We start from the raw sequence: 19844 nt of genomic DNA on the forward strand, positions 1-19844 counted from the left end.
GCCTTTTTGCTTCTCTTCTTTTCTCCGCTATTTGTAAGGCCTCCTTAGACAACCACTTTGCCTTCTTGCATTTCTTCTTCTTGGGGATGGTTTTGGTCACCACCTCCTATACAATGTTACAAATTTCTGTCCATAGTTCTTCAAGCATTCAGTCTACCACATCTAATCCCTTGAACCTATTCGTCACATGAATGATCCTGGGGTATTCTCTATGTAGTCCTGATTGCATCAATTCAAAAAGTCACCGTGTATAGAGAGGATTTGGACACAGATGCTTCAAGTTAAGGAAAAAAGTACATTTCAATCCAATAATAGAAGGATTTCCTCACTGTAGTTATCAACCATGTACTTGAATGACTGAAGGTTTATGGAAGCCAGAGTCAAAATCTCTCAAAGTCAAGAATAAAAGCTCAGATAAACACTGCACACCCATACCTCTCATTCTCTAAGCTTTATAGTTCATCAACTGGGAACCCCAGAAAGCACCATGTTTGGGTGTGTATTTGAAAGGCTTTCAATGAATTAAATTTGGTGGTCTGTCCTTGGAAAGCAAGGAGATCAAACCAGTCAATCTTAAAGGAAATCAACCCTGAATACTCTTTGGAAGGACTAATGCTGAAGCTGAAGCTCCAATACTTTGGCCACCTGATTCAAACAGCTGACACATTGGAAAAGACCCTGATGCTGGAGAAGATTGAAGGCAGGAGGAGAAGGGGACGACAGAGGATGAGATGGTTGGATGGCATCACCAATTCACTGGATATGAACTTGGCAAACTCCGGGAGATGGTGAGGGATAGGGAAGCCTGATGTGCTGCAGTCATGGGGTCGCAAAGAGTCGGATGTGACTTGGTGACTGAACAACAATCACAACAACAAGCTCTATCCTTAGTTACTCTGAAATCAATATAATGATGATACATGAAGCACGGTTTTGCATCTTCTGCCAAACCACGGCAGAAGTTTTTGTTCCATGACCTAAAGACACCTTGAGAATCCCTTTGTTTTCTTTCGGTTTATCAGAACTATATACATCACTTTGATTTGGGGTTTTGTTTTGTTCTGAGCCACCAGGCCAGCCTCAGTGCTCAAGTACAGGACTGTTTGACTGCAGGTTCCTGGCAGAAATCGTCTGCTCCTTTTCACTCCGGCTGCTACTGTTTCTCTGATTTTAATTGTCCTCTCTGTGCTTTATAGGTGGCCCTAGTGGTAAAGAATTCAGTTGCCAGTGCAGGAGACGCAAGAGACATGGGTTTGATCCCTGGGTTGGAAAGATCCTCTGGAGTAGGAAATGGCAACCCACTCCAGCATTCTTGCCTGGAGAATCCCATGGACAGAGGAGCCTGGTGAGTCCACGGGGCTGCAAAGAGTCAGACACGACTGAAACGACTGAGCATACATCGTATTGTTAGAAATGGGATAGGGTGTAACTTATCAGTCATTAAGTCCTGTACTGTAATCACTTAAACAGTGTCTGGCACTTGTTGAATGCTTGATCAATATTTAATTAAGGAATGGCTGATGGATGGATTCCGAAAACCAACTCAATTCGATTTTTCTGTAACTAGCAGTGGATGGCCACTAGGGGGAGGAAGAGTGCCCACTCAACCCTGCAGAGGCCCCTGTGAGGCCACAGGCATGGGTTTGGTAGAGAGCTGCTGCTGCTGCTGCTAAGTCGCTTCAGTCGTGTCCGACTCTGTGCGACCCCATAGACGGCAGCCCACCAGGCTCCCACGTCCCTGGGATTCTCCAGGCAAGAACACTGGAGTGGGTTGCCATTTCCTTCTCCAATGCATGAAAGTGAAAAGTGAAAATGAAGTCACTCAGTCATGCCCGACTCTTAGCGACCCCATGGACTGCAGCCCACCAGGCTCCTCTGTCCATGGGATTTTCCAGGCAAGAGTACTGGAGTGGGGTGCCATTGCCTTCTCCATGGTAGAGAGCAGGAGTGTTTTTAAATAACCAGACCCTGCGTGTCTGGACTGGGTAAAGGCCTGACCACCCACAGGAGTGAACACTGAGCTCTCCAGGAGCTCTCATTTCCAGCCTAGTGCTGACTGGTCCGGCCTCCCGGTGGCGCTGAAGGCCGAGGCCAGACACCTGAGCCCAAAGGCCACATGGAGAGAAAGCTCAGGGCATAGATGGTGTGTTTTGAGCCAAGTGCAAAAACCTGCCCTTAACATACTTGGGAATCAGACAGACAGGACAGTACTTGACTCAGTAATGTGGTTAATAGGTTAGAAACGAGAGAGAAGCAACAAAAACCAAGGAATGCATTTAGAAGAAATAGGCTCACGAAGTTGGTGACAGTTTCCCACTTAGCACTTGATTACAAGCTGTTTCCTAGCATTTCTTCTTCCCCAGAGACTCAGAGCCTCGGGGAGCTAAGCTCTGCTGCTCCGTCTGTTCACCTGGAAACAGGACCTTAGGAGGGAGGAGGTTTTGACCCTGCTGAGGCTGGACCCCGAGTCCTTGGTTCTCCTGCCGTCTACACGGGAGGCCTTTTGGGAGCAGGCACTCAGGAATGCTTGGCTGGAGAGCGGAGGCCAGGGCCATCCCCTGGCAGGCCAGGCTTCCCTCATCCTCATGTAGCCTTTGCAGTTTGGGTGGGCCAACTGTTTTAACCTTATCCTACAATAATTTGTGTGCTCAGTCATGTCTGACTCTTTGCAACTGCATGGACTATAGCCCATGAGGCTCCTCTGTCCATGGGATTTCCTAGACAAGAATACTGGAGTGGGTTGCTCCAGTACTTCCTCCTCCATGGGACCTTCCTGACCCAGGCATCAAACCTGGGTCTCCTGCCTCGCTGGCGGATTCTTTACCATGGGACCTTCCCGACCCAGGGATCAAACCCGGGTCTCTTGCCTCGCTGGCAGAGCCTTTACCACTGAGCCACCAGTGTAGCCCCACCCCGCAACAGAGAAACTGACAAATAGAGGATCCTTAAGCCAAGGGGTTCTTAGCCTATAGGTCCATGAACTTGGATGTGAAAAAATTTATATCTTAATTTTCATTGACTTGTAACTAGAGGTTAGCATTTCGTCACAAACCCCAATGGAATTAGCAAGACTTGTGGTCTCCACATCATTTGCTGCAGATATCTCAGTATTGCTTGCAATCATTGCTACTCTGAAATTACAGTCACTGTTAGATCACTGCTAGATTTCATACCTCCCTGGCCACATATGTTATTATAATTTAAAATATTTCAGTATAATGGATTTCCTTTGTTATAATGTATTTTATTTTATGCATTTAAATACAGAAGCTTCACCAGATAACCAGAGATTAAAAGAGAAAAGTTAAGAATCTCTGCTTAAAGGGAATGATCCCTTAGGGCTCTATTAACCTCTTTTTCACTGATTTGCTATGGATCATAAACTAATATAATGTGAATTTCTGTTGAGGCTGCACAAAGGGAGTTTAGCTTCCGAAGCATTGAAAGGACATCTTATTACTAAGGAATTCATGTAAATTTGATAACAAAATGGCATTATAGAAAGTACACTAATTAGATCTGCATTTTCTGCTTTTCATTGACATGTTTTATCAATTCAATACCATCTTGGTTGAGGGAAGAAACAGATCAAAGGTGCTGTGTGTCTAGCGTTACTGATGGAAAAAGTAAGTAGGAGTGGAGACCCTGCCAACTCGTATTAACCAGAAATAAGACCCTGTGCAGAAGGCTGTTGCTAAATACCATTAAAGGCCATAAATACCTGATAGTTTGAGGTTGTGGTGATATCCCTTCGTAGATCCTTAATTGATGAAACAGTTTTTTGAGTTTTGAAGTTAATTGTAAAAATTACAGTTAACGGATGAAATTGTAGATATCCTAAAGTATTTTCAATTAGGATGATGTACATTCAGTATTGGAGGAGGAAATGGCAGCCCACTCCAGTGTCTTCCCTGGGAAAGCCCATGGACAGAAGAGCTTGGCGGGCTGCAGTCAGTGGGGTTGCAAAAAAGTCAGACACGACTTAGCAACTAAACAATAGCACGTTAAACATAGGCCTTCATGCCTCTAATCATTCAGGATACAGAATTCATATCAGAAAAATTCAAGTGTGGAAGTTTGAGGCTTTTAGAAACATGAGAAAGCCAATTTAATAAAATTTAAAATCTTACATTATCATCACAGCAAAAAATGCAAAGATCTGTCTGTAGAACATTTTATCTTAAAAATGATGCTATTTTTGTTGTCTTTTCTACAGGTACTGAGCTGTCTGGGCTTTGAACCATCGTCAGTGCTACCTGTAAACCTGTGAAGGGGAAGGTTAACGTCTGTGTCACTGAATACTCTTCTTACTGCTGTTTGTAAATTCCCACAGATTGGGGATTACTTCTGCTTATGCAGAAGCTATCTGCATAATTTATAACAATCTCTGGCAAAACCTCAGAAAAAAGATATGCTTCTGACTTAGCCGGATGTCAGAGGCTGCGGCAGGACCCGGGGAGAAGGCTCTGCAGATGGCATGAGGCTCTGGGAGCGATGATCCCAACGGAAGGATAGCTTCTTGGAACTTTTTTCTCCTGAGAAGAGTGACCCAGTTAAAAAAAGGAGAAAAGTTACGAGCAACACCGTTGCCAATGAAATAGGAGAGGGACTGCTTTCAAAAGCACGTGGGGCTGCTGCTGGACTCTGAGCTCATCCGGGACTGGGGCGCACGGCCATGGAGTAGAACTGCAACGTGGGTCTGAGAAGAGATGGAAATGGCCCACCAAGTCAGCCTCGGTTCCCTCCAGGAATCGGAACGCGAAGTGATCCTCCAGGTTTTGTACCGGGACCGGGAGGTTCAAAACACGGAGGCAGAGAGGATACGGTAGGCGGTCGTGCAGATGGTGGAATTCTTTGCGTTTCTTGGCTTTTTCTCTCGGAGGCCATCTCTCCTTGGCGTCTTGCTGCTTGCTTAGCTAGTGCCATTTGCTCCCCATTCAGCCTCTTGTCTGACAAGAGTCTGAAGCAAGGGCTGTGGGAGGAGGTAACCTTTGCTGAGTCACTAAGCTTCGGGATGGTCAGGGAAAGAATGCCTTTTCCCCCACTTAAAACAATGCCTTTGTGTGATAAGTTGGTTGTCTGCCTGTCCATTTGCCTGCTTTGCAGGAATCGTTCAAGGGAAACCTTCAGACTTCCCATACACCCTTTCAAGGGAAAGCCCTCTGGCTAAGGGTTTTCCTAAATTATTTTTGGTGGTAATTGAAGGCGCAAAGAAAGCAGCTTAGAAACAGCAGGTCTGCTGGCGTCCATTCCGAGCCTTCTCTTTGCTTACTTTTGCTTGCCAGCCAGCTCTGAAGAAACAGGGAGCATGAAGTCAGAACCTGCCCAGCCTGCTCCCAGACTCATTTGTCAACAGAGAACACCTTCTCACTCTGTCTCTGAATGGCACGGGCTGTTTGCCATTAGTTTAACACTTAACAGAGCAGGGCTAGGCTATCAGCAGCGTGCCTCTTGTTAGCTGTCAAGATCCATCTTTAATATAACGATGCTTTGTTTATTGATGTTTATGAAGAATGTGAGGTCTAGAAAATAAATGGGATAGGCTTTTGATCTCATTGTGTTTTTAATGGAAGAATTCTTTTTCAGAGTCTGCCAAGAAAAACAAACATATAAAATAAATCTTTGGACCACCCAATGTTTGAGGCAGGAGGGGAAATTTCTGGGTGAACTGAAAGGAACAATGTTCCTTTTCTACCCTCCTTTGTAATTCCAAAGCTGTCCAAGTGTACTTACACTTTTCTTCCACTAAAAAAAAAATACAGTGAGCAAAATAGAGTTTTCTTTGGTGATGGAAGATCTTTCAGTGACTTAGAAGCATCGTTTTGAATGTCAACAAAAAAGTAACGTGGATATTTTGTTCCAAGGATACTGAAAGTTGTTTCTCGGGATTAGCTTCTCTATTCTAAAAGTGACAGAGATAGTCATACTCCATAAAAGAGTATTCTGGCTAATGGTATGTTTTATGGTCCAATGTAATATCCCTTTGCACTAAGAGGGGTCTTCCCTGGTGACCCAGATGGTAAAGAATCCACCTGCAATGCGGGAGGCCTGGGTTCCATCACTGGGACAGGAAGACCCCTGGAGGAGGGCATGACAATCTACCCCAGTTTTCTTGCCTGGAGAATCCCATGGACAAAGGAGCCTGGCGGGCTACAGTCCAGGGGGCCGCAGAGAGTCAAACATGACTGAGCTACTAACACATTTGCACTAGGGCTATCTTCCTGGGAGGGACAGGAACTAAAAGTAACCGACCACCTAAAAAGTAGTAGCAAAACTATAGCATCCGTTAAATAACTTTATTGGGGCACTTATAACAACAGCAGGCGTGTATGCTGTATGCTTACACATTACTCCCTGTCTTGAATGTTAGAATTGATGCCGTTTTCCTGCATTTTCCCTCTTCTTTCCCTGTTTTTCTTTACCATTATAATGCCATTTGGGCACAAGGGATGAACCCAGAACAAAATCAGCAGCTGACTCCTCCGTGCCAGGCGGAGTGTTTATGCTTTGCCATTTCATCCTCACAGCCACCCTGGGAGGTAAGGCTTTCACAGCTGAGAAAACGTCTGAGCCTCTGCTCCGAAAGATGGCAGGAGATCCTGGTTCACACAGCTGTTAGAACCCGGGGGTGCGGGAATGCAAAGCCCCTTCTCTGTCTCCATACTGTTGAGGCCCCTGCCTCGTAGGAGTTTGGCTGGCTTCTGTCCTTCTGCTCAGTTGTCTCTTACCACTTAACTCTCTGGGCCACAGGAAACTGAAGACACGCTTGCAGCATCTCAGGTGGAAAGGCGCGAAGAGCGTGAGCCAGGAGTACAAAGAGAAGTCCTGTGCCCGCTGCCGGCAGACGCTGGGGCTCCTGCTGAACCGGGGCGCCGTGTGTCAGGGCTGCAGCCACCGCGTGTGCCGCGAGTGCCGGGTGTTCCTGAGGAGGACCCGCGCCTGGAAGTGCACCGTGTGCTTCGAGGACAGGTGAGGATGGGCGGGGCCGGCCAGGATGGGTGTGGCCGGATAAGGTGGGCGGGGCGGTGGGGCAAGGATGGCTGGAAAGCCTCAGAGATGGTCCAGGACCAACCACTGCTAAAGACAGCTGTCATTCTTCAAACTTAATAGGAAATTGTTCAGAGAATGCTTAATATAGAGCTGCCTTTCTAGACATGGAAATTATTGTAACTCAAAAACACATTTTGCTATATGAAAAAAAGTTTTGTTTTTAATTTACAAAAATTTGTAATTGCTGCTGCTACTAAGTCGCTTCAGTCATGTCCGATTCTGTGTGACCCCATAGACAGCAGCCCACCAGGTTCCTCCATCCCGGGGATTCTCCAGGCAAGAACACTGGAGTGTAATGGCTAACGATCAGCTAACCTAGCAGTTAAGGTTCCCTTTAATTTCTTAACTAGTTAGTTTTGTTAGTTTTCTTAGAGCTTAATTTATCTCTTTGAGGAAAAGTGGAGTGAATTGTAATATAAGGAATATTAGAGTGTCCCGTGGAGCTTTATTAACGCCTTTTTGAAGGAAGAAAGTTGACCTGTATTGATGCTCCACTAAAGAAGCAGTTATGGTTTCCATTAGTAATAGACTAAATCTACATTTATTCTAATCTTTTGATGTTGTGAGATTTTAAAATATTTTAAACATGGAATTGGTGTTTTAAAAATATTCTTCTTGAAAATGATAAAGAACATATATGGCTTGATCAGAGAAGGTGATGGCACCCCACTCCAGTACTCTTGCCTGGAAAATCCCATGGACAAAGGAGGCTGGTAGGCTGCAGTCCATGGGGTCTCGAAGAGTCGGACACAACTGAGCGACTTCACTTTCACTTTTCACTTTCCTGCATTGGAGAAGGAAATGGCAACCCACTCCAGTGTTCTTGCCTGGAGAATCCCAGGGACGGGGGAGCCTGGTGGGCTGCCGTCTATGGGGTCGCACAGAGTCGGACATGACTGAATCGACTTAGGATGGCTTGATCTCATGCTGTTCGAAGCAAGAATGGGCTGTTCATCAATTCCCGGAAAACCCAGGGAGTGTTTCTACTTGTCATGGGGGAGTGTGCACAAGGCCATCACAGAACTCATGAGGAGCAGAAATGTTTGTCTGGTGTGAATCTAGGAGAATAACGTGAGACTGAGATTTGAAAACAACTTCTAAATGTTGCTTAGGTGCGCGCGTCCCTGGGGAGACTGTGAGGTGATTACACGGTGAGGGCACACTGGTGGGGTTTTTCTCGCCCCTTGAGTCGGGAGGATTGTGTTTATAAGCATCCTGACATCAATGTCCTTAAACTTCCCCTTGCTTTGCGAGGCTTAATGTATTTCAATCACTCATTCAAAGGCAGGTCATTCAACCAGATTGCCTTGCTCCTAAGCACCCCTCTCTGAAACACCGTGTCACGCCACATCCACGTGGTCAGAGTCGCCTCCAAACGTGTCAAGTTTCCTCAGTCTGTCAAAGCCAGCACCCTTCAGGCTTTTCTTAGCTTGAGAGGGGAAGAGAAAGAATTCCTGTGAGCCAGCCCTGGGTGCACTTGTGCTCAAGCAGGTCCTGGGCTCTTGAGAGAGGAGGGAAGGTCCTAAGACCCTCGTCAGCTAACCATATGTAGTGAGTTGATAAACACTGATGATGAACACTGTGTCACCAGGTAGTAAATTCTTCAGCACTTCTTTTAGTGGTTAAAGTGAGTAAAGCGAAGTCACGAAGTCGTGTCCGACTCTTTGCAACCCCATGGACTGTAGCTTACCAGGCTCTTCCGTCCATGGGATTTTCCAGGCAAGAGTACTGGAGTGGGGTGCCATTTCTGTCTCCAGAGGATCTTCCCGACCCAGGGATTGAACCCGGGTCTCCCGCATTGTAGGCAGACGCTTTATCATCTGAGCCACCAGGGAAGTCTCAAAGTGAAAGTGAAAGTTGCTCAGTCGTGTCTGACTCTTTGCAACCCCATGGGCTATACAGTCCATGGAATTCTCCAGGCCAGGATACTGGAGTGGGTAGCCTTTCCCTTCTCCAGGGGATCTTTCCAATGCAGGGGTCGAACCCAGGTCTCCCACACTGCAGGCAGATTCTTTACCAGCTGAGCCACAAGGGAAGCCCCTTTAGTGGTTAACTGGGAACTTAAAATCAAATCAGGAGGACAGGGGCTGAGGCAACCTCCCAGGAAGGGGGCCCTGTTGAAATCTCCGCCCTGGAGAGCACCATGCCCTGGGGCATTGTAACTGAACCCCTCTAAGCTCCTGAAGTGTGATTTCTAAAACCCCAGCTTCCTGGTGTCGAAATAAGGATGTTTTTCAAAATGCGAGAGATAATTGCATTGCTCTGAGAGAACTGACGCAGGAAATCATACGGCGAGAGAGCTAACTAATTTATATCAACCTCCCCTCCTTCTCGTTGCTTCCTTTCTTCGAAGCTCTCTACCCTCTCTAGTTTTGTCCACTCTGGGCTGCCGTCCAGTCTTGGGGGGGTCAAACCAAAGAAAAGGCTTGGTGAAGTGTAAGAGTCTTTGACAGTCTTAACTGGGACCTGGACAGGTTTTCAACCCCAATCATTTTCCTCTCCCTGCTTCTTCTTCAGCCTGAGACCCATCCCTCAAGAAGTGGATTTGTTGTGGGAATAGGAGGAAAACATAGGTTTTAAAATCAAGCAAAAAGAAAATCTAGGGTAGCAGTTTTAAAGAAAGCAAAACCAGTGTTCAGACTGCTGCAGTCAGCCCAGAGGGCCTGTGAGCAGCGCTGGCCTTAGGCTTGGGCTGAGGGTCCAGGAGACAGCTGAGGGTCCTGCCTGCTGGGCAGGTTTTCTGCTCAGGACCCGTGGGGGCTCAGGGGAGGGGGCGGGGGACTAAGCTGGCTCAAGGTGACTTCCCAGAGCACCCGGTGGGAGCGTTTCTGGAAGATGGTCAGGATTAGAGAGGGAAATGAACACAGTCAGGGACAAGGAATACCATGGGGATGAGTGCTGACTCAAACTATTGGAGTTTCAGCTTCAACGTCAGTCCTTCCAATGAATATTTAGGACTGATCTCCTTTAGGATTGACTGGTTTGGTCTCCTTGCAGTCCAAGGGACTCTCAAGAGTCTTCTCCAACACCCCAGTTCAAAAGCATCAATTCTCCGGCGCTCAGCCTTCTTTATGGTCCATCTCTCACATCCACGGCTGCTTAGTTGCTTCAGTCGTGTCTGACTCTTTGCTGCCCCATAAACTGAAGCCCACCAGGCTTCTCCATCCATGGGATTCTCCAGGCAAGAATACTGGAGTGGGTTGCCATTTCCTTCTCCACACATCCATACGTGACTACTGGAAAAACCATAGCGTTGACTTAACGGACCGTTGTTGACAATGTAATATCTCTGCTTTATAATATGCTGTCTAGTTTGGAGATAGCCTTTCTTCCAAGGAGCAAGTGTCTTTTAATTTCATGGCTGCAGTCACCATCTGTAGTGATTTCGGAGCCCAAAAATATAGTCTCTCACTGTTTCCATTGTTTCCCCATCTATTTGTCATGAAGTGATGGGACCAGATGCCATGATCTTAGTTTTCTGAATATTGAGTTTTAAGTCAACTTTTTCACTCTCCTCTTTCACTTTCATCAAGAGTCTCTTTAGTTCCTCTTCACTTTCTGCCATAAGGGTGGCATGATCTGCATATCTGAGATTATTTATATTTCTTCTGGCAATCTTAATTCCAGTTCGTGCTTCATCCAGCCCAGCATTTTGCATGATGTACTCTGCATGGAAATTAAATAAGCAGAGCGACAATATACAGCCTTGACGTACTCCTTTTCCTCTTTGGAACCAGTCTGTTGTTCCATGTCCAGTTCTAACTGTTGCTTCTTGACCTGCATAGAGATTTCTCAGGAGGCAGGTCAGGTGGTCTGGTATTCCCATGTCTTCTAAGAATTTTCCACAGCTTGTTGTGATCCACACACAGTCAAAGGCTTTGGTGTAGTCAGTAAAGCAGATGTTTTTCTGGAACTCTCTTGCTTTCCTGATGATCCAGCAGATGTTGGCAATTTTATCTCTGGTTCCTCTGCCTTTCTAAAACCAGCTTGAACATCTGGAAGTTCACAGTTCATGTACTGTTGGAACCTGGCTTGGAGAATTTTGAGCATTATTTTGCTACCGTGTGAGATGAGTGCAATTGTGCCGTAGTTTGAGCATTCTTTGGCATTGCCTTTCTTTGGGATTGGAATGAAAACTGGCCTTTTCCAGTCTTGTGACCACTGTTGAGTTTTCCAAATTTGCTGCCATATTGAGTGCAGCACTTTCACAGCATCATCTTTCAGGATTTGAAATAGCTCAACTGGAATTCCATCACCTCCACTAGCTTTGTTCGTAGTGATGCTTCCTAAGGCCCACTTGACTTCACATTCCAGGATGCCTGGCTCTAGGTGAGTGATCACACCATCGTGGTTTTCTGGGTTGTGAAGATCTTTTTTGTACAGTTCTTCTGTGTATTCCTGACACCTCTTCTTAATATCTTCTGCTTCTGTTAGGTCCATACCATTTCTGTCCTTTATTGTGCCCATCTTTGCATGAAAAGTTCCCTTGGTATCTCTAATTTTCTTGAAGAGATCTCTAGTCTTTTCCATTCTGTTGTTTTCCTCTATTTCTTTGCATTGATCTCTGAGGAAGGCTTTCTTATCTCTTCTTGCTATTCTTTGAAACCCTACATTCATGTGGGTATATCTTTCCTTTTCTCCTTTGCCTTTAGCTTCTCTTCTTGTCTCAGCTATTTGTAAGGCCTCCTCAGACAGCCATTTTGCCTTTTTGCATTTCTTTTTCTTGCATATGCTTTTTATCCATTGGCCAAATGAGGGTACGAATGACTTAATAGGCTTTGAAGCCTTCTGTTACCAAACATACAGTAAAAAAGTGGAAATTTGTGGGGTACTTTTTGAAAAGTTTATTTTGTGCTTACTAAAGGGAATATTTACACGATACTTTGAGTGTCATTCCTTTTGTTGAAGTTGCTATTTCTCCTATGGTCAGTCAAGGCAGGTCTTGTTTCAAAAAACCTTTTTGCGATGAGTAAGCTTCCTGTACCCTTAAGTTCAGAGTTGAAGTTGTCACTCACTCAGTTCAGCTGAACCTTTTCACCCCACAGGAAGGTCAGTGCCAGGAGGCCATTTTTCCAGGCTGGCATTCGAGGTGCTGGTGAAGTGCTGCACCTCGGCTAGAGCTCTGGGCTGAAATGTAGCTGAGAGTTATGGGCACTGGGGGTGGAGGGCTACCAGACAGGCTTGTAGGCGCTTTCCAGTCATGTGTTCATAGGAACCATGATAACAGACCCACATCCATAGATCAGACCAAGAGAGCATTCCAGTGCCAAACAGACATCATGGGTAGATTTTTTTAATTTCAGATGATTCTACTCCTGCACTGTTTCATGAATGCAGATATCTCTGAGGCCTTGATTTCCCAATTTGGGGTTTCTTTATTTTGATTCATTTTCAGTCAATTAAAGTGTCTCTTCAAAGATTTTTCTTCTCAGAAGAGCATGTGGGTGGTGGGTATTTTAAGCCATTGCCGATCTGAGGATGCCTTCGATAGCCTTTCCTCATGAGTAAGGACTTCCCTGGATTTTATTCATTTTTTAAACTATTTTGTTTTTGGGTGTAGCTGATTAACAAACATTTGGTGGCAGTTTCAGATGAAGAACCAGACATTCATATCCCTCCACTCTCCACCAGACTCCCCTCCCATCCAGGCTGCCAGACAACTTTGAGCAGAGTTCCCTGTGCTCTACAGCAGGTCGTTGTCAGCTATCCATTTTCAGCATGGCAGTAGGACTTCACTGGGTTTTAAAATCTCAGATTCCAACTTTCCATCTTTAAGTTCATTTAATGTGTTATCATTGTCCTTTGGAATCTACTGTAACAGACACACTGGAGACTAGCTTTATTTTTCTTTATTGGTCATCTGGATTTTAGGTAGTAGAAGCATATTGGTTTTTTTCTGCATTCTTGTAATTGAAAGCAGTTTCTAATATCTTCCTGAGTCGGAGTCTCTCCACACTGATTTTCATGGGTTAAGGAGAGTTCCCCGGAGCTGGCTGTGCCTTGGATCTGCTTGTTGTTGTGGTTTTCTTAATTATTTTTAATTGGGGAGAAATTCACATAAAATTTACCATTATAGCTAAGGCTAAGTGTACAGTTTAATGGCATTTGAAACCGTGGGTAATCATTAGTCAAGCCCACTTTATCAGCCTTCACTCATCAAGGTCGTCCAGGAGACTTACATACCCACTGTTATCGTTTTAAAATGTTTATTTATTTTTGCTGCTCGGGTCTTGGCTGCTGCTCATGGACTTTCTCTCGTTGTGGTGGCTTCTCTTGTTGCACACAGGCTCTGGGGTCACGGGCTTCAGGGGCTGTGGCGCAGGTGCTTAGTTTCTTTGTGGCATTTGGGATCTTCCCAGACCAGGGATCGAATCCTGTGTTCCCCGCAGTGGCAGATGGATCCTTATCCCCTGTGCCACAAGGGAAGGCCCTCGATGATTTCTTAAATTTCAATTAATTATGGCTGTGTTGCGTCTTCTTTGTTGCATGTTGGCTTTTTCTGGTTGCAACATGCCCTCCATTCTTGTCCTAAACAGTGACATGTTCGCCAAGTGAGTTGTTTTTCCAGGAACTGGGAGTCAGCAGCCTCTAGTTTGAGCTTAATTGGCTAAGATTGGATAGGCCCACCGACAGGCCAACTGCGCATGCGTGAGGGTCCTCTCCGTGACCTTTTGAGATCAGAGGGCAAAAACTCCACCCCCAGATGGTGGTGAGCCCCTCCATCTTCCCAGGAGCAGAGACCTGGAGCCTAGTCACGCCCGGGCACAATGGCCAAGGCCCACCTTCTCCCAGTCACCCTTCCCCACGCTCTCCACGCCCAGACCGCCCTGCCGCTTTAGTCTTCATCACATCAGTGTTTTGAACCCCTTGCCGTCTGGGAGGTGGGTCTGAGGCCTGCTCCCTCTCTCTGCACTTGGCTGCCTTGCGAATAAACCCTCGCTTTGCTGCAGACCTCAGCGTCTCAGCTCACTGCACGTCAGGGAAACCAACCTGGTAATACCTGCATGTTGTACAACCATCAGCACCGCCTACTTCCAGGCTTTTTCGTCTTGCCCGACTGAAACTCTGTTCTGTTCAGCAGCTCCCTATTCTTCCCTCACTCCCCTGCCCCTCTGCTCGCATCCGTCTTTCTGTTTCTCTGACTCCCCTGGGCCCCTCGCACAGGTGGAATCACGCAGTGTTTGTCTCTGTGTCTGGCTCATTTCACTAAGCACACGCTTTTCAAGGCTCATCCGTGTTGCAGCACGCTGCAGAATTCCTTCCTTCTTAAGGCTGCCCTCACATTCTTGAGTGTGTGTGTATCACATTTTGTCTGTTCATCTGCTGATGGATGCTTGGGCTGCTTCTGCCCTTTGGCTGTTGTGAATAGTGGGTGTGCAAATATCTCTTTGAGGCTCTCTCTGCTTTCAGTTCTTCCAGGTGTATTCCCAGAAGTGGGGCTGCTGAGTCACATGGTATTTCTGTGTTTAATTTTTTGAGACCCACCATACAGTCTCCAACAGCTGAGCTGTTTCCCTTTTCTACCAACAGTGCACAAGGGTTCCAGTTTTTTCACTCGTTGTCTTCTGGGTTTTTTTTAATTTTTTTTTTAATGGCAGTTACTAATGGGTGTGAGGTGAGGGTTTGCTTGTGTTTTGACTCAGTAACATTTTCTTTGGTCAGCTCTGACTATTCTTTAATGCTGCTTGGCATGGCTTATTCAGGAATAACTTAGGTTGGCCTTGCTCTCTCTCTTCCCTTTATATTCCTTATCCTTCAGAGTTTACTGTCTTTTTCTCTCGCGTTATGGGAAGGCATCCTTACTGAGTCAGCATCATTAATTCAACTCTCCAGCTTCTCAGTTCCGCCCTTTCCTGTTGGTAAAACAGCTTGCTTTGTATTGTTGTTTTCTAAATCTTCCTTGATTGTAGTGTGTTGTCTCTTGTTGGCTTTTCCTTAAGTCTTTCTGTTTCTTTTTCATAGAAAAGAAGGAAAGAGAGTGTTAGTTTCTCAGTCGTGTTCGACTCTTTGCGACCCACAGGGAAGCCATTCCCTTCTCCAGGGGATCATCCCAACCCAGGGATCAAACCCAGATCTCTTGCACTGCAGGCAGATTCTTTACTGTCTGAGCCACCAGAGAAGCCCCCTTTTCGTAAGAGTTGGGTCTTAAATGCCTTTGAAGACGGCTGCTTTCTGAAACTTCCCTTGGTTCGCGCAGTGATGCACCTTGAGTAGCCATTCCTGGCCTGCAGGGCTCTTTCTCTTGCCTGGGGCCTTTTGTCAGAGGTTCTGCGTTGTCTTCAGACCACCAGGTTGAGGGGTTGCCAACAGAGCCCTTGCTCCTTGTCTTTGTGGAGTGGCGGTGGAGCCGATTCTTAGATCTTATAGGGAAAACAGGGTGGTACAGAGTGTTTAACCTGGTTTCCGTTTTCCGGGCTTTAAGGAGTGCAGCACTGTCCAGCTGCAGTAGAATTATTTCACTGACTCATTTTCTGATGTAACAAACCAGGGACTGCAAACTCACGGCCAACAGGCAGCAAAGAGCCCACGGGCTTTATTTTGTTGTCCTGCTCAGTGTCTAATATTTACCCTTTTAAGGCCTTAAAGTAGGGCATGGGTCCTCCAGCTCACCATAGCGCCTAGCCCGCCCTCTTGGCTCATCTCTCACCCTCTCTCTTCGTCTAGTTTCTGCTTGGTGCCTGACTTTGTGACCCCTGCCCCTACACATTCAGAAAGCGTGACAAACGTCAGACCTTGGTGCCACTGGGGCCCCATCTGTGTCAGTCCCATCTTATCCCTTCAGTTCTCAGGGTGCTGCCTGCAGGGGTGGGATGTTCATTCATTCACCAGTCCACACGTTTATCCACCGGCCCCACTGTGTCTCTAAGTTGTGCTTGGGGCTGTGGATACGGCGCTGAATTTAACACAGAGGGGACCTGCCTCCTCTCAGCGGCCAAGTAGAGTTATTCCTGTTTTGCAGGAAGCTATGGTAGCCACTTGACTAAAATCGTTCCTCTACCTTATCTTGATTCCGACTTCTCTACTAGTTACCTAGGATTTAATCACAACGATCAGTCTTTTTTTCCTGTAAGAATGTTGAAATCAGATCAGCTGAGCTGGTTGGTAGAAACAAACAAAAAAAAACCTCATTATTTTGCTTTGTAACTAAAACTGCCTTAGATATAAGATTATTTGAAGTAAAAAAAATTTTTTTCAACTGTATAGGTGCATAGGACCATTTTAGCTGGGAATTACCAATTGATTACACAAGCTAGTACAAAGAAATTAAGTTGATGCTTGGTTTTACATTATTTGGCTTCTTCGTTTAGAGTTTTTGTAGTTCGTCTGTCTGATAAACCACCAAGACTTTCTTGAAGCTTCCTTGCCATCAGGGTGCTGGTTAGAGAGCAGGTCTGCCTGGGAGGGGTGTGTCTTAAGGCATTGGAAGAATCCTGGCATGCAGACGAGTTTTCTACCTCTTGTTCGCTGAACGGTGGAAATACATTTAGCAATTTCTGGGAACACCATGCTGACTTCTCTTGGAATATAAAGCATGGATGTGACAGCTTACCGACCTGCAGGTGCGAGTAATTTGAATGCAAAGTAAAGATGCGGTCTAGCAGGCCTGTTTGGCTCACTGCTTGCTAATAATGATAAGGTCAAACTGTCTTTCCATTAGGGTCCTCCGTTCATCACACTATTGAACATTTGCATGCTAGAATTTGCAAAGTGCTTTTCAACAGTTTTCTCTTTTGCTAATGAAATGACAGCATTAGCGGAGTTCAAGGCTATGAAATGGATGCTGGAACCTCCAGCAGTTTATTAAGAGCGGTACCACGTGCTTGGTGTTTATAATTACAGTGGTCCCCGGGCAGAGTGAATGGAAAGTCAGATGCAGAACTCAGGTCTCTGACTCCAGACTTTTTTGTTCCTCCACCACCCCTGGATTTTGCTTTCTGAGATGTATTTATCAATTGACTGAAAGAGTTTTAAAGAGGCAAGTTGTGATTCTACCAGAGAAATTTAAAACTGTCAGTCTCTTGCTGGGCTCTGAAAATGTTCCAAGAAGTTTTCATAGCCAAATTCTGATCGAGTCACTGGGGGAGAAATTCCTTTGGTTCCTGTGAGTCAGGCTACCCTGAGTTGGCCCTAATGAAGACAGAGACATAGCAAGCAAGATCTGCTCACCTCTGCCTTAGACAGTAACACCCATAAATGTTCCTCCTCATAAAGCCTGGGATTTGTGTGGACAGGGAGCCATTAGGAAAGCTACTAGGGAATAATTGTTTACAAAACAGCTGATTCTGCAGAAAGCGTTTGTGGAGATCGGGCTGCAGTCTAGTTCTCAAAGGAAATAGCCTCAAACGCAAGAAGTGCTTGTCGCTGTATGGTTTAGGACTGTGGTACTTCTATCCTTCCATTCTTTAGTCACAGATAAGCCCAAGAGATCTGTGGGCTTGTGTCCAAATCTATCCCTGCCAAGGAAGCTCGTGCTTGAATTTCACAAGTAATCCATTGGGATTCTGTAAGAGGATTAGTTGGTTGCATCGGATGCCTAGCATCAGAAGATACTAATATCTTACTTTATCTGCTTCTTGTATAGGTTCTGAAACCAGGGCTAGAGGAAGACTTTTTAATAAAATGTTGTAAATGTAATAAAATAAAAATGTTTACTCAGGCATTTTCACCTTTTGCTCCTCTGTCCCCTCAGCTGCTCTTCCTTTTTTCATGATTGTGTACCCACAGGTGTGTTTACTCCTCAGTGACAGCTTGTATCTGGCTGGCTCAGCTGCCTACGGAGTCATGGACCGAGTTGCTGCACAAATCTTAGCTCTGATCTCTCGTCTGGTCTGAGCCCTTGCCCCACCTGTAGCACCTGTCTCATATATAAATGTTTTTGGTCACAGATAACAGCCTGGAGAATTTGAGAGAGTTAGATGAGTTGGAAGGGTCATGACCCCCAGGAAAACAAATCAGGTTCAGTTCAGTTGCTCAGTCATGTCTGACTCTTTGTGACCCCATGGACTGCAGCACGCCAGGCCTCCCTGTCCATCACCAACTCCTGGAGTTTACTCAAACTCATGTCCGTCGAGTTGATGATGCCATCCAACCATCTCATCCTCTGTCATCCCCTTCTCCTCCTGCCTTCAATCTTTCCCAGCATCAGGGTCTTTTCAGATGAGTCAGCTCTTCACATCAGGTGGCCAAACTATTGGGGTTTCAGCTTCAGCATCAGTTCTTTCAATGAACACCCAGGACTGATCTCCTTTAGGATGGACTGGTTGGATCTCCTTGCAGTCCAAGGGACTCTCAAGAGTCTTCTCCAACACTGCAGTTCAAAAGCATCAATTCTTCAGCACTCGGCTTTCTTTATAGTCCAACTCTCACAACAAGTCAGGAAGTGAAGTTTATTATTCAGAGGGAGGTCTCTTTGTTTCCACATTTTATTTTTCTCTCCTGCTGTCCTCGTCCTAATGCTTAGACTTTGTCCTGCTTATAAGGGTGGAGGAAGCATCCTCAGAAATAGAGCAATTGAATTCACCACCCCGCTTATCCCGTGAAACTTTCCCTGTGTTGTGACCCTCTGCTTGTCTTAAGTACCAGAGGGGAAACTTCTGTGGCGTTGCTATGTTCTTCTTTACGTGTTTTGTGTCAGTAGGTTTGATATCTGAGTTCCTGATTTATGGGTGAAAATGTTTCCCCTTTTCTCTCACAATGTGTCGCAGCTGCATATTCCATATGTTTTCGGCTCTGAACGATAGTGACTGACAATCAAAATTCTGTTGCTGGAATTCACACATGCTCTGTGTGGGTTTTCCCTTTTCTGGACACTAAGCATTGGGAGTAATCATTTGCGTCTTAATCAGAGAATATAATAGCTGCTAACAAGAAGGCGGGAGAAGGCAATGGCACCCCACTCCAGTACTCTTGCCTGGAAAATCCCATGGACGGAGGAGCCTGGAAGGCTGCAGTCCATGGGGTCTCTAAGAGTCGGACACGACCGAGCGACTTCACTTTCACTTTTCACTTTCATGCATTGGAGAAGGAAATGGCAACCCACTCCAGTGTTCTTGCCTGGAGAATCCCAGGGATGGGGGAGCCTGGTGGGCTGCCGTCTATGGGGTTGCACAGAGTTGGCCACGACTGAAGCGACTTAGCAGCAGCACCAGCAACAAGAAGGGGAGGAAGTTGGTTGATGTCTTCTGACAACTACTAAAGTTCCACAGAGAAGACAGGCTACTTAAAAAATGTAGATTGGCATACATTTGTGAATTGACTGCATTTATAAGCATTAATTTAAAACAATCCATTTGAGTTCATCTATAGCCTGAAAGAACCTAATGGAAAATGTATTTAAGAAAGTATACTTTATAGAAGAGAATTTGACATAAGTTGAAGTTTTAATTTTCCTTAAACTTGCATAATCTAGGAATTGGTACTTCTTTTTATAGCTGATGATTTTAATGGTGTCAATCATTTATATTGTTTGTGTGTTTAACTTCTTATATCCTGAAAGGCTATTGACAATTCTGCCTTTCTGAGGCTCTATGAAGATGAGGGTGGTTTTTTCAGAAGTTTGAAAACTTGGAAGCTATTAAGAGCTAACATCCTCTGGGAGCTAACATGCTTTGGGACTTCAGTTTCGAGCAGTGGCCAAACAAAGTCCCTGCACTGCTCTGCCTATGAGTAGGACAGGAGGGGATATAGGGACATAGACATGCCCAGGGAGCTGCCATCAGACTGGCCGCCCAGCGAGAGGTCACTTCCACCATCTCTCAAGTGGTCCCCGAATCTCCAGTGAAGCCGTTTGATCC

At 45.7% G+C, this 19844-nt stretch overlaps 1 protein-coding gene across 2 annotated transcripts in view; it reads left to right on the forward strand.

The window, feature by feature from the left end:
* Window positions 1-4683: 4683 nt before the first annotated feature.
* SYTL3 (synaptotagmin like 3) overlaps window positions 4684-19844 on the forward strand; it is a 78960-nt gene continuing 63799 nt past the window's right edge. For both annotated transcript variants that reach the window (XM_068985183.1, XM_068985184.1), the window contains exons 1-2: window positions 4684-4825; window positions 6751-6969. In XM_068985183.1, coding sequence (XP_068841284.1) covers window positions 4710-4825; window positions 6751-6969 — 335 coding nt within the window. In that variant the 5' untranslated portion in view covers window positions 4684-4709. The remainder of the gene's footprint in view (window positions 4826-6750; window positions 6970-19844) is intronic.

Source organism: Capricornis sumatraensis, chromosome 13, assembly GCF_032405125.1.
Source record: "Capricornis sumatraensis isolate serow.1 chromosome 13, serow.2, whole genome shotgun sequence".
Classification (NCBI taxonomy): domain Eukaryota; kingdom Metazoa; phylum Chordata; class Mammalia; order Artiodactyla; family Bovidae; genus Capricornis; species Capricornis sumatraensis.